The 13967-nt window shown below is 42.7% G+C and overlaps 1 protein-coding gene and 1 non-coding gene across 2 annotated transcripts; both read right to left on the bottom strand.

Moving 5' to 3' along the window:
- Positions 1-611: 611 nt before the first annotated feature.
- On the bottom strand, positions 612-13136 carry EIF4G2 (eukaryotic translation initiation factor 4 gamma 2). Its single transcript, XM_036326883.1, has 23 exons — positions 13058-13136; positions 11539-11550; positions 10169-10295; positions 9785-9850; positions 9139-9279; positions 8601-8703; positions 7654-7785; positions 7496-7562; positions 7259-7410; positions 6837-6947; positions 6560-6643; positions 6369-6467; positions 6022-6163; positions 5769-5929; positions 5290-5403; positions 4604-4729; positions 4371-4475; positions 4047-4262; positions 3704-3962; positions 3201-3405; positions 2877-3088; positions 2669-2790; positions 612-1441 (listed from the first exon to the last, which is right to left on the bottom strand). Exons 1-23 carry the CDS (start codon positions 13134-13136, stop codon positions 1376-1378), a joined length of 2901 nt encoding a protein of 966 aa, XP_036182776.1. The 3' UTR covers positions 612-1375.
- LOC118665612 lies at positions 5100-5240 on the bottom strand. The gene has a single exon (XR_004970708.1). It is a non-coding gene; the product is annotated as a small nucleolar RNA SNORD97 (small nucleolar RNA).
- Positions 13137-13967: the final 831 nt, after the last annotated feature.

A 13967-nucleotide genomic window follows, 5' to 3' on the forward strand; every position in this document is an offset into this window, starting at 1 on the left:
AAGGGAAAGGTTGGGCAGAAGGCCAGGAATAATGCAATTTATAGCTCATTAATTCCACAGCCCAGCAGTCAGCTTCCTAAGTTCTCTTTATCTAAAGTGGTCTGCAGGGAGGTCAGTTCCATTCCTGGTTGGGGCACATGCCCTGGTTATGAACTCAATCCCTAAGTAGGGGGCTTGCAGGAGGCAATGATTCATCATTCACTGATGTTTCTAGAACTCTCCCTCTCTAAAATCAAAACATTAAAAAATTCATCTGCATGTCTCTACTTAGCTTTAATTTCATTGTACTCAGGATATCCACCAAAAGCTCTAAGTCTATTATGTATGTTAGAATGTCAGTGAAGAGGCCTGCCAAAATAGTTAAGGGCAAGCTTCTCTGACTCAAATAGGACACAAACATTGGTTCTACTCACCACCCAAGTTTGTTGCTATGTACTTATTATGAGACTTATGATCTCAGCACTGCCTTTGATTACAGGAATTGTTTATAAATTATTTCCAATAACCTGACCTGAGAAGTTGTCTCATCATGGAAAGGTAAAGTAGTAAGAATTTAAAGTTCCCAAACTTGTAAGTTGGTGGATGATAACTTAAAGTCACACACAACTATATCAAGTATCACAATGTTTATTGATAGATACAAGTATATAAAATCAGGGCATGAACATGACTTGATAAATTAAGTAGACTTAATTTCAATACTATAATAAGAGGGACCAATTCAAATTCTCACCATTTGTTTCACACCCACAAAAACCACTTCAAGGGCATTAACGATCTCTCAAAACTGATCAGTTTTGTGCAAGTAAACCATGTTTCTTTTTAAAAAGACTTGTGCACTTGCCCAGGCTCAAGGATATTAAAATCTAGCACGTAAAGCCCATTACTAGAGGTAGAAATACAGGCAATATACTATTACGGCAACAACCATCAATTACAGTTAAGAATTTTTCTGTAACAACCAAATGGATAATCAAATATTGCAACAACTCAAGTATTACTGAGCAAAGTGCATTTCTACAGTATTCAGTGTTGCTATTCAGTTTTCTAACTTAAAACAGCCTATGATAACTGGCAGCAAAGAAGATCCTTGCAATAGACTGCCTTCTGCTTGCGAACTTATGATGTAAGTATTGCATGCTGCTAATATACTATCTAAACATTAAAGATACTCCTAAAATATTTGATGGTAGACTATGATTAAGACATTACACTACAAAAAAACCTTATGCAGAAGAAAATCCTAACTGACGTGCTTCTGCTTTAAATATTGTGAAAACATTACAGCGGAATGAATTTTCGCAGTGGTTAGGTCAAATGCAGTTACATCATAGCAACAGTATGTTTTGCACAATTTAAGGCTTTGGCTGGTTCTTTAGTCAGCTTCTTCCTCTGATTCTTCTTCTTCAGCAGTTTCTAGCCAGGTTAGCCACTGATTCACCTGTAAATTAATTTGTAACGTAAAAAAATAGGTAGTACTGACGGAAAAACTCAAAACAGAAGCTTTGAAGACCGAATTAGCACCCACCCAAGGACAGCAGTTTTATGTTTATCTTTTATAATTGTCTCCAGGACATAGAGCAAATATACTATTTATATATTAGCTTTAAAGTTATTTTTTAAAGTATTCATTATTTAAAGTTTGGATATCATACAAGCCAGCAGTCCCAAATGGTGGTCGGCAGACCACTGGTGTCCATGAGGTTCGAAAAGTTGGTGACTACTGATATAAACTATTTATGGTAAGTTAGCTCAGATGTCATTTTTTGACACCACTCGTTATTTCAGGATCCTTTTAGGAGACAGATGCTCTTTCCAAAACTACATCTGTTAAAGCTATACTGTGAAGGAGAGGGGGGAAAAGAAGATTCCTACCCCTGGTTGGTGTAGCTCAGTTGGTGTGTCGTCCTATACACCCAAAGGTTGCGGGTCTGCTTCCAGGCCAGGGCACATGCCTGGGCTATGGGTTCGATGCCCAGCCAGCTTGTGTGTGTGAGGCAACTGACTGATGTTTCTTTCTCCCTTCCCCTCTCTTAAAAAATGTCAAAAGAAGATTCCTAAATAAATGTCTAGCACCCCAAAATTGGGGGATCAGTCTCTCCAAGGACAGAGCTAAGTGTAAATGCTGCAAGGGTGACTGATCCTCATAGAGCCTTAGGAGTAGATAAGATACTGTAGACCAGTTTCTCAAGGCCTGGTCCCCTGGAACACTAGTCTAACAATCACCTGGATCGTGTACCACAGACCTATGAAGTCAGAATCTCTGTATCTGGCCTGGAACCTGCTGTCATTTAGAATCCCCTAGAACCAGAATTCCACTCAGTAAGACTGAAAATCAAGCTATGAGAAAAAACAATCTCCTTTTTAATGGCATTAAAAAAAAGGCTTAAACCCACCTTGCAATCTCACCCAGCCTTTAAGTGGCTTCACTTAAAATTAGCCACTTCTAACCTAACATTTTACACAAAGTACTGAAGCCTTTTACTTCATAGCTTTACCTCATTTTGCTGAAGCTAACTACCTACTCTACCACAGCATGACAGCGCAGAATGGTACCTTCAAACCATTATGACTATTTTGCTTGTATTTCAGTTTTAAAGACTTGTCATCACAGTAAGACCAAGTAAACTGGAAAAAGCAGACCAAATTTCTCCAGCGTAACATTTACCTGGAACAAAGCCTTGCCTTTCCCCGGAAACTCTTGGGTTATATCTTCTTTCCAAGCCAAGAAAGCTTCTTCTTCAATAATTTCCATGTCATAGAAGTGAACAAAAAAGCGGAGTAACATGCCTAAAAACAAAATGTCATCTCATTACTTAATGTGCTGTGTAAAAGTCGCCCCCTACCTGCCCCTTTTCTGAGGCTGGTCCTCTCACCTTTTGGGAAGTTGCTGTTGTAGCAGTGCACCTGCAGAGCATAGAGGGCACTGACTTGTAGATCAACATGATCGTGAAGGAATTTCTGCATCACTGGCTTGAAAGAAAGAAGCAGTTGTTTTTCCTGCTCTAACTGCTCTTTGGAAGGAGCAGAGGAAGAATCTGTTTCATCACTGGGTGGGTTTACTTCACTAGAAATATACTGTAAGAAGCTACAGAGAAAAAGATCTTATTAGAATCCAAAAGTAAATTTTCTAACTAAAAACAGACAATTCTTAATCCCTTACCCTACAGATGTTTTGTAGGCGGCCAACATTTTCTTACCTAGTCATTAAGATGTTCACAAATCCTTTATCTACATGAAGTTTGGGGGAGATGTTATCTTTAATCCACTTATATATGGTTTGAGGGGATGGATCCAACTTTATTTGCTTCAATAGTTCCTTCTCCAATTTGAGAAGTGGGAATAAGAAACTCAGTCCCTTTCCTTCCAAAATCTCCAACATGCGATCCTTATTTTGATCAATTTCTGAAAAGACAAAGCCATTTTTGTATCAGGTGACAATTTTCCAAATGTACAAGATTCATGAAAAAGAATAAAGCGCTAACCCAGCAAAGAAAACTCTTGACATTTGAAGCAAATTAAAGTAGTTAGAAATCATGACTTTTTAATAACAAAGTGAAATCTACTTGTATGAGGTAATGCTTATTATCTGGGCAGGACAGACACACCATCTGACCTACACAATTCCATTCAAGGTACTAAGGAATCTAGACTTAGCATAAAAAACAAAAGCAAAACAAAAAACTCCCCATCATTCTCTTACCTGGGAGCATTTTCTGCATATTGACCTTGCTTTGTTGAAAAAGTTCTGTTAACCACTCTCGATCTTGTAATTTAGCTAGTTGCTGAAGACAAAGTAAGAAGAGAGGAAAATGGGTGCCACTTTCCAGTGGTTGAGCTAGTTCTGAAATGCTCACCAGCTCTGAAATGATGGCACGAGCTGCAAACTGTGCTAAATATGATTTCACCAAGGGGATGTCAACCTCCAGTTTGGGGCACTGGTCCAATACATTCAGGAAAGCCTTAAAAGGAATATGTAACAGTCAGTTTATTCATTCTTAAATTTGAATGGAAAGAGTCCTCACAGAATCAGAAAAGTATTCTACCTGCATGAAGTTGTCACTTGTGGCTATGCCTTCCTGTTTGAGTAAACTGATCAAAGAACTTGCTTTTTCTTTATCTTCATCACTTCTGTCTAGTGATAGGATGATTACTTTGCTTAACATCTCAGGAAGAAAGTGTTTAGGAGCCCTCATTTCTCTTACACCATTGACAGCTTCATTCGAATTTCCGCTATTCAGATATTCAGTCACAACAGTTTCCTGAAAAGAACACAATCCAAATGTCTTCAGTGCTTTTTCTAAAAAAAACCAAAAAAATCAAACCAAATATACTTCATGATCTAGACTAGGAGATTATCTGAAACTTACAGTTAGTTTAAGTAGTTCTTCCTTTGAGGGTGGAGGCTTTTTACTGGTCTTGGCAGGCTTTTCCTGGATAAGTGGTGGATTAGTTTTGAGACCAAGCTGAGGTGTCTAAAAAACAACATAGTAAGTGTGAATGTTTTAATAAAAAATTAAAGAATAAACTTGTGAATTTAGAGGGAATACACTAAGAAAATGTTTAGACATCTTCAGAAAGTATGAAGTAGAAGTTGCTATACCTGTCCCAGAGGTGGTGTTTGAGTGCGTGGTGGTTGTGCACTAGGAGGGATCATAGTTATTTGGGGCTGAAGCTTTGGCACTTGATTTTTATTCATTAGGAACGACTGAGCAGGCCTCAGGCTAATCTAGAATTGAAGACAAATCAAAACAGATACCAAAGTTAACAACATGCAGTTGGTAAGACACCAAATGCAACATTCCAAAGTCCTAGGGCAGGATGTAAGTTTCACCAATAACTAAAAAGGTACTCTTTGTTAACAGGTTTAATTTCTGTCTAGAACCCTGAAGATCTGATCCATAGGAGAATCAGATACTATTAATTCTTACACTTATATCAGAATTCTCCTAGGACTGGCATCACTAACATAACCAGAAAATGTAATTAGAGTTTAGGAAATATCTTGTTTTAATGTTAAGTCATTCTAGTTAGAGGGAAATCACAATCAAAATCTTGACAACCATTTTCCTTGTTCTCACTAAACACTTTAAGAAAACTTGCCCTCATATCTCATAATCTTCGCTCATAGGACGCTGGACATATAAAGATAGAAAAAGTAGTACAGAAAAAGGAAGAAAGAAGATGAAGAATTCCAGCATTTAAGTCCTCTAACGCGTCTTTTTATAATCATCGGGCAATTTCTGAATTGACAAACTGTGGTATATCAAGTAACATAGGCAAATGTACCTCATCTGCATTAAGCTGTCCTTTCTTAGAAAACCGAGGTGGCATATCCTTCGACTGTCCTTGCAGCTGGGATAAGAGTCCCTGACTCTGGTTATGGTAGAGCTGGCTTAGCCCCTATTTCAGAAAGGGAGAAAGAAAGTCTAGATAAAAAGGGGTCCACAAATTATGGTAATAAAGTACCAAAGGGATGAGCCAAGCCATAAGGAAAGCTTAACTGAATTTGCCCAGAGAAAGTAAAAGATGAAACAGGGAAGAACAAAAATCTAACCCTAACAGGAAATAAAGTGATGTGATTTTACTAATACTTTACTAATCTTAAGGACAAGTATTTCACCCAGTTTAAAACAACTGCCACAGATGTAAATTTGGTTTAGATAAACACACATGTCCCTAAAGTATTTGCACTTTTTAAAAAGCAAAACTAAATCACGTTACAGGGTTTAATACTTTTTGCTTAAACATTCTTAAGTTTTTCTTACCTGGCTTTTCATAAACTTGCCTCCCATCTCTCCAAACTGCGATTGTGTGGGAGGCATGATGTGTCCCCCATGGCCATTGAAGAGCTGGTTTGGGCGATGACGCCCCATGGTGGGTGAAAATCTATCCTGGATAACTCCTGGACCAGTACCAATTCCACTACCTTGAAATACATACATGGAACATCATTTTACAATTCTATTTTGTTACACTGATTTTTAAATTTAACCAAACCACTATTTTGCTCAAAATCACCTGGCATTTGTCCAAACATATCAGCAAGTCCTCCAAGTGGGTCCCTATCCATTTTCATCCTGGGTGGCATGAACGGTCCCTCCAGAAAGAAGTCACTTCTCATCCCTTGAGCCATAGGAGCTGGAATAAACACTCCTAGATCCTTTAGAAATAAAGTGAATAGAATACTTGTTTTGGACACTTACATAAAACTAAAATTCTTATTTTGGGGGAAAGCAGAAAAATTATAGACTATCAGGGTACTATTTATAATTTCTGAGCTCCACTAGTAAGATGAGATAGTCTCAAACAAGTTTTAAGAGGGCTCATAATCTTAAAGCCCACCTGATAAAAGAAAAAACTCTTACCTTTACTGCATCTTGACGGATTTGATTGATCGTCTTTGGTCCATTGTCAAGAAAAGCCTTGCGAGGAACCCAATGGTGTTCTCGCAACTCTACGGTATCCTTTAATTTAAAAATAGTTTTAATGAATTTCATTTTAATATTCTAAACAGAAAAAGTGAGCTCATCAACATAATTAAAGAAACCAGTTTTACCTGCAGCAGGAAACGAATCCTCGCTGGCAATTCCTTACTTAACATCAAGGAGCACATTCGGGCAAAGTACTGATCCATTAAGGACTAATAAAGTAAAATAAAAAAAAAAATCGTTAAAAGTGTTATGGCAAATGTATACTACTTAAGGCTTTTAAGACTTCCAGATTCTAATCAAGGTTAATGATTAAATATGGCAATCCCCTTTATCATAAAAAGTCATCTGTTTTTAAGGAAATCAAGATAAACTACTCATATTGTTTGTTAGTAACACACGTACCTTGGCTCGTTCATGGTCTAATCTAGGTCCCACTGTCCTCATTATCTGACAGAGGCACTCCAAATCCTCTCCCATATCTTTGAGTTGGACTCTCTTCTTCTTTTCCAAAAGCTACCAAAAGAAATGACCCATATGTTGACAAAAATCGTATGTTTATGTAGTACTTTCCCTTATGTTTGCATTGACTCAGAGTTCCTATCAAATCTAACAGTACTTTCTATTTGAACTGTGAAGGAATCCCATCAGTTTTACCCCTACCTTACTGCACTGCATACTTACTTCCATGTTCAGAACATTCAAGTTTTGCTGGTCATCTAAAATAATTAGTCGACTAACATTCTCAGATGGCAGAAACAATTATAATTGACTCATTTCCCCCAAATAATTGTGATTATCTAAGCCTAATTCTCAATCATACTTACTGTTTTGATGCACTTATGAAGGATAGATTCATGAATAAGATCAAGCTTTCCAAGTTCTCCAATGAATTTGATGTTCCCCAACATCTTGATCTTAGCAATGGCTCTCTGTTCCTCCTCCTCGGGGAGAAGGGGATTTTCACGCTTATCATAGACTGGAAAAAATAAAGAATTCAAGTCAACATTCAGAATTAAGTTGAAAATGTACAGTACTACTTAATATCAAATATAAATCCTCACCATCAACATTTCTGGTTCGATTTTCAAATTCATCTTGTAATTTGGAGATTAGGAGGCGTCTGAATGTCTATTAAAAACAAAAAACATTTGGAAAGTTTTATTAATGAAATCTTTCAAATCAACTTTAAAAAATAGGCAAAGGAAGCACTACCACTTACTGTGCTTTGCTTCTGTCCTGGTTGACCCTCTGCTGCTGGGCCATCAAAGTTTGGTGCATCCTCTGCCAATCGCAGACATAGCTGAGCATACAGTGAGCTATACTTTGGCTCTTCTAAGGCTTTGTCCACAATCTACAGGAAATGTCATTTTAAAAATACTAAATATGACAACTTAATCCTTCCTTTATAACGTAATGATTCGTTGCACTCTTAATCTTCTCAAATTTCTGACAAATTCTCCATGCCTCACTTGTAATTTAGGAATAAAAAAACCCCTCTTTTGTAAGGTTTACAGTATAAACTGAATTAGACAATGCAAGTAAAGTGCTTAGAAAAACACAAGTATTTAACGGTTAGCTATTATAGTATACACTGAGTGGCCAGATTATTATGACCACCCCATCAGTACAATGAAGTGAATTAGTTACGCAAATAATAATAAAACCTTGAGAATATTTGCTTAGGAAGTTTTCAATATTCAGTATTTTTGGAAGTGTCAATGAAGTACTGGTGGGGTGGTCATAATAATCTGGCCACTCAGTGTATTAAAGCCCAGTTATACAGATCTTGTACTAGTCACTGGCTCCCCCTCCCCTCCCTGTGACCAGTATGCTGAACATCAGAACTGTAAACAGACACTGGAATGTTCTATCACTATCATGCAAATTCACCCAAGATCAAAACTGGCGTTTTCCACAGAATGAAAAACAAACAAAAACCCCCAAAGAGGCCTGTTTACGATAAGCCCATTAACTTTCCATGCAACAATAGTATGAACAATTAAAAAACCACCTTTTAAGTTTGATGCCATTAAGTTAGTGGGTTTTAAAAAAATCACTATTCAAAAACATTTACCTAGCTCATACCTCAGAGTTCTCAGCAATAATACAAGTGTGAAAAAACCCAAGATTGGTTTAATATTTTTTTTACCCTTTCAGTTAACTTACCAGCAGTATGACCCCTTTAAGGATGAGTTTAGACTCTACACCCACATTGAGGAGCTCAAGGCATAGCTTGTCAAACTTTTCAGGAGTAAGCTTATTTAGTATGCTGGGGAAAAAGGAATCACACGTAAGTGTCAGCTAACACACAAAGAATTATTAACTTGAAAAACAGTTTTTAAATTATGTTCATGTTTTCTTCTATCGTCTCCCTTTAGTATCAAGACATTTCTTTGTACCCATCTAACCAAAGAGACTTAAAAAACCCTGTCACTGTAATCTAGATTAGGGGTCCCCAGCTGTCTGACAAATCTTTCACTCGTCCTCAAAAACCAGAGAACAAGAGCCCCCCTATTAGCAAGGCCAGAAGCAGGAGCTAAGACCTGTTCTGTGCACTTCACTGGGTTACACACCAGACACGGGCAATGTCAGCACAACAGGCTGAAAGCAAGTCTAAGCCCCCAAATACTGATGGTGCTGCTCTTTAAAACCACCCACACCACACCGGCATTTGTTAAAAGACCAAGGAGACCTATAAACTTACCCTCTTACTTTCCTGAAGATTGCATCATGTCGTTCTTTTTCATTTGCGGAGTTGTTTGCTGCGGAGTTGTCATCTCGTCTAGTGCTTCGTGCAGGAATCCATTTCTGAGCGTTTTGCCCTGGGGTTTTCCCCAGGAACTCGCTAATAAAAATATATTTATAATTGAAATTAAGACAATTTAAAATGTAGCACCCAAACACATATATCAACTGTCATACTGATCACAAATCCTTCTAAATAAAACAAATTTCAGTTTAGGGTTTCTCAATTTCCCTTACAACTAAAAAACTCAATCAGTGGTTCTCAAACAAGTATGCATCTGAATCGCCTTACGGGCTTTTGTTAGAACAGGTTGCTGGGCCCACTCGTTTCTGCTGCAGTGGGTCGGGGTCGGGCCGGGCTGGGCTGAGGATTTACATGTCTAAGAGACTCCCAGGTGCTGCCAATGCTGCCCCACCCTGGGAACCAACATTTTCGAAGTCTCATGACCATGTTGCATGTATAAGCTAAATTTAGGTTCTTTTGCAGAAATCATTAGGTTGGGATTCCTGATGTCTAGTGCTGTAATTACTTTGTTATGCATGACAAAGATTATTAACACAATCTGTTATTTGTAAAACTCATTGTTTTTACATGTTTACTCTACCTGTTGCCAGCAGTCTTGGGATAGTGCTGAGGTGCACCCCTACTTCCTCCTCCGCCCGAAGAAGCACTAATTAAAAGAAAAACATTTTAAAAAACTAGACCCCAATTATGTTTCATTCAGGGGGATAAAGGATCTCTTTAATTATTCTGTATTTTAGAAAATTACACCACAGATAAGACTGAACTTGCGCCAAATGATTGATTACATTTATTTTCACATGGCAATTAACAGAAGATAATGAACATTTAAGGACTTCCAAGAAAAACGAACAAGACATATTATAAATTAAATGTACAGCACATTTATTCAGAATTATTTAGTGTGGCGATTCTTTTGGTTTTGGGACGGGTCTTTAACAGTTGCCCAGAATAAAGCTACACACACCTGAAACGAGAAGCACCCCCTTCTGCGATCGCACTCTCCACTTTGGCGGCTTGACAATGAAGAATCTTCAAAAGAATAATATTAATGGATGGGGTGGGGAGGGACGGGGGTGGGAGAAATGAAAAACCTAGAATGAGAAAGAGTGCAAAATTAGACGCTGCTCACACACAAATCTGCAACCCGCCTCAATTATCATTCACTCCGGGCGGCCCGCAGTCGATGGAACTTGCCCTGCACTGCAGGTCCCAGACTCGCAAACGGGCTGTAAGATGTAGTTGTTAAGCCAACTGGAAATTCCCTGGTGCCCAAGGATGCAAAGCGCCTTCGCATACATACAAAAACATCCCGGCTGGTAAGAGACTCTCTGAGAAAAAGCCATTCTCCCTCCTTTAACACCGAGATCAGCAATAGAAAATCTAACCATCAACCGGGCACTTTATGTGGGAAAGACCCCGAGGGCTGATGCCAACGACCCGCCCAAGCCCGGAGCGGGGACAGCCGACTGCCGGCGGTTCCCGGTCCCCACAGTTCACTCCTCCGCGGGGGGCACCGGGGAGGCGCCCAGAGGGGAGCCCAGCGCGGCGCCAGCAGGCGGAGGCCCGGCCGGCAACATGGCAGCGGGGCCTCCGCCCGCTCCTCCCTTCCTGGGAACAAAGAGCGCCGAGCCCTCCCCGCCGGCTGGAGGCGGGGAAGCGTTTCCGCCGGGCGCCCCGCGAAGCGGCCGGCGAGGGGAGGCCGGCGGCGCCCGGCTCTTTGTTCTCCGTGGGCAGGCGGCCTCCTTCCCACCCGCCGCCCCCCACGGGCCCCCACTCCCCAGGGGCCGACCCTCGCCTCCATTCCCTCCCCAACCGACAAAGGAGACACCCTCGTTTTCTTCTCTCTCCGGGCTCAGGAGGGGCCGCCGGGGCCGCCTCGCCCTCCCCACCCCCACGAAGGACCCCCGGCGCTCAGGGCCGGCCTCGGGGATTCACACACCTCCCCGCCGGGAGGCCGGTCTGCGGGACTCCTGCTCCTCGGCTGGTCCCGCGCCAACGGCTGGGCCCCCCGCGGTCCGCGTCCTCCCCGCTGCGGCGCGTGCGGCCCCTCCACGCTCTCCCCTCGGAATGCACCCGCGCCGCGGCCCGCCCGGACCCCAGCCCCGCAGCCGCCAGGACGGCGCGGGCCGCAGGGGTGGCCGTCTTCTACTCGGTCGACAACGCGAAGGGAGAACAAAGGGGAAGAATTCCCAGGGCCCCGAAGCGCGGAGGACACGCTCTTAAAGGCCGCCCCGCCCGATGCCCGCGGCCGCCATTTTGTGCCGCTGGAGAAGAAGCGGCCTGGGCGCGGCGGCCATTTTAGAGCGCTCCTCGCGGCGGCGGCGCGGCACTCACCTTCACCCAGAACTCAGCAGCCGCCAATGCAGCTGCCGCCTCAGGATCCGGTCGTCGGGGACGGGGAAGGGGGGAAAGGGAACGGAAAACAAAAAAGGGGGAGGGAAGGGGGAGGAAGGAGTCGGGACCGGCTAGAAGCGCTCAGCTCAGAGGAGTCGCCGCTACGGCCACCACCCGGGACTCGCGGCCGCCTCCATAGAGCTCCGACTCACCGCTGGCGCCGAGGCGTGTCCGGAGCCGCACTTATCACTCTGGGGCGGCGAACCCGCCGGGGCCGCCCCGAATGGCTCCGGCGCCACCCAATCAGCAGCCGGGCTACCGCCCGCCGCCAATCCGCGCAGGACGCGGGAGGAGCCGCCGGCAAGCTCGGTTGCGGCGCAGCCCGCCGCAGTGCGCAAAGCCGTATTCGCGAAGGCTGCGCGCCCGCCGGCGGCGTAGGGCAGCGGGCACGGCGGCGTGCGTCAAGTCGGGGCGCCCTCGGCGTCGGTCGGCGTGGCCCGCTCCTCTGCCTCGTCTTTGTTCCCGGCCCCACGCTGCGATGCCACCGCCCTCCTCCCCTCTCCCCTCGTCCCCCGGAGTGTGTGGTGGGGAACTCGCCCTTCTGCCCGCCCCGACTCCTGCCCGGAGCTTGTCGGAGCCTGGTTTTCTCGGCGCCTCCACGGAGCCGGGAGTGCCCCTCGAGCCGGCTTCCCGGACGGGCCCGCAGGACGAGGCCTGGCGCCCGGACTCGCTAGGTCCCCGGGGCTCGGCTCCGGCTGCCTTAGGGCGGGGGAGCGGGAAGTGGGGTTCAGGCGCCGGACGGTGCGCCCCAGCGCGTCAAGAAAGCTTATTCCGCGCCCTAGTTATCCACCCCCCGCAGAGTGAACGAGAAAGGGTGGAGGGTGGGGAGAGGGGGTATTGTCTGCTTTAGCACCTCACACAAGAACAGCTTTCCCCGAGGAATGCGCGGCCGGTGGCCCTGGGGCAGCACCCAGCACGTGCAGGCCAATTTGGGAGAAGTGTTTGCGGAGCGCAGGCGCCGAGGGTTTTAATTGCTAGCGCTTGGGGTTTCTTGTTGGTTGTTTTTTTGTTTGTTTGTTTTTAAAGCATGTTGAAGATTGCATTTCCATTTTATGTAAGGTCCACCGTAACAAATAGGATTAGGCTTTTCAAAGCCGACAGGGTGAACTGTTTCTACTTCTCAGGTAGTACTTTCCAGGAGAGGTGCAGTAAAATGAAGTTACATCGTTTGCGACATTTCAGCTATCCAAAAAAGGGAGTCATGTTTTCATATACTAAACCAGCAGAAATTTCCCCATCTGCATTTGGGGTGTACAGTTCTTGATATAATGTATAATCAAAAGAAAGTGTGTGTGTGTGTGTGTGTGTGAGTGTGTGAACACGCATGCCTTTTAAAGAGCGTTCGATAAAGGGCAGGACTGTCAAACAACTCTTGGGGTTGAAAGCACCTAATCCTGAATAGTTTCAAGAGAGTTACACTTTTTCCTGGGACTTTTAAACCTGACCACAGGACTCCTACCTCGGCTGCGGTGTAATTCTGAAGGTTTGAAACACAATTCCATTATCTTTAGATCTTTGCCATGTGCTAGACTGATCATTCCCCCTCATTATATTACCACAATTATTGCTATTAAGTCAACGTCACTGAACTTTATCTTCAACGACTGGAAAAGATTCTCTCTTGGAGTTACATGTAAAAAAAAAAAAAAAAAGGCTTTTCTGAGGGAAAGGCATAAATTGTGTTTCAAATACAAAAGGTTTCACTTTATAACTTCAGGACCCTTCTAGCTTCAAAATAACAGAACAATGTAATTTTTGTAGGGTTTTACATATACTTTCATATGTGTAATCTTTATTTTTGCATAGCTCCTTTACATTATTCACGACTAATAATACATTAATCTGATAAAATAGTGTTCATAAACACTATTCTAGTCTAGACTTCAAAGAGATACTTAGGGGCCTGAAATTCCAATGGATATTTAAGTTTAGCTGAGCAGCAACGGCCTCATCTACATGTGTTTTCCTTATTTCATTATCGTTAAACCTCACTTAGCTCTTTTATGTTACCAAGTCCTATAACTTGGATGGTCTTTTAATTGAGGAACTTGAAACAATTTTGATATATTTCCATCACATCATGGATGTATGAAAATTCAAGTCATTGTCTGGAATTTAGATTTTAGTGTCTAGAAAATAGAATTTTAAATACACCCACTTCAATCTGCTAGGTTTAACACTTCCATTTTATGTCCTTTTTTCTAAGATTGAAAACCTTAGAGTCCTGACTTGTTAGCTGTCATATTTTTGTATTATTTTAACTAATCATGTTAAATGCTAGTTAATATATATATAGCTCCTGGAGCATCTGCTATCCTCTCTGAACTTAAGGATTCCCTAATCATACATCTCCCGCCCAGATCTCTCAC

This window comes from Myotis myotis, unplaced genomic scaffold (genome assembly GCF_014108235.1).
Source record: "Myotis myotis isolate mMyoMyo1 unplaced genomic scaffold, mMyoMyo1.p scaffold_m19_p_10, whole genome shotgun sequence".
In the NCBI taxonomy this organism is placed as follows: Eukaryota; Metazoa; Chordata; class Mammalia; order Chiroptera; family Vespertilionidae; genus Myotis; species Myotis myotis.

Bases quoted from the DNA above. Each gene is read 5' to 3' on its own strand.
- EIF4G2 (XM_036326883.1), bottom strand. From the start codon at position 13,136: ATGATCAGTCTAGCACATGGCAAAGATCTAAAGATAATGGAATTGTGT. The intron at 9,280-9,784 runs GTAGAGTAAACA...TATTTTTATTAG, and splicing joins CCCAAGACTGCTGGCAACAG to CGAGTTCCTGGGGAAAACCC. The intron at 5,404-5,768 runs GTAAGAAAAACT...TTTCTGAAATAG, and splicing joins GCAAGTTTATGAAAAGCCAG to GGGCTAAGCCAGCTCTACCA.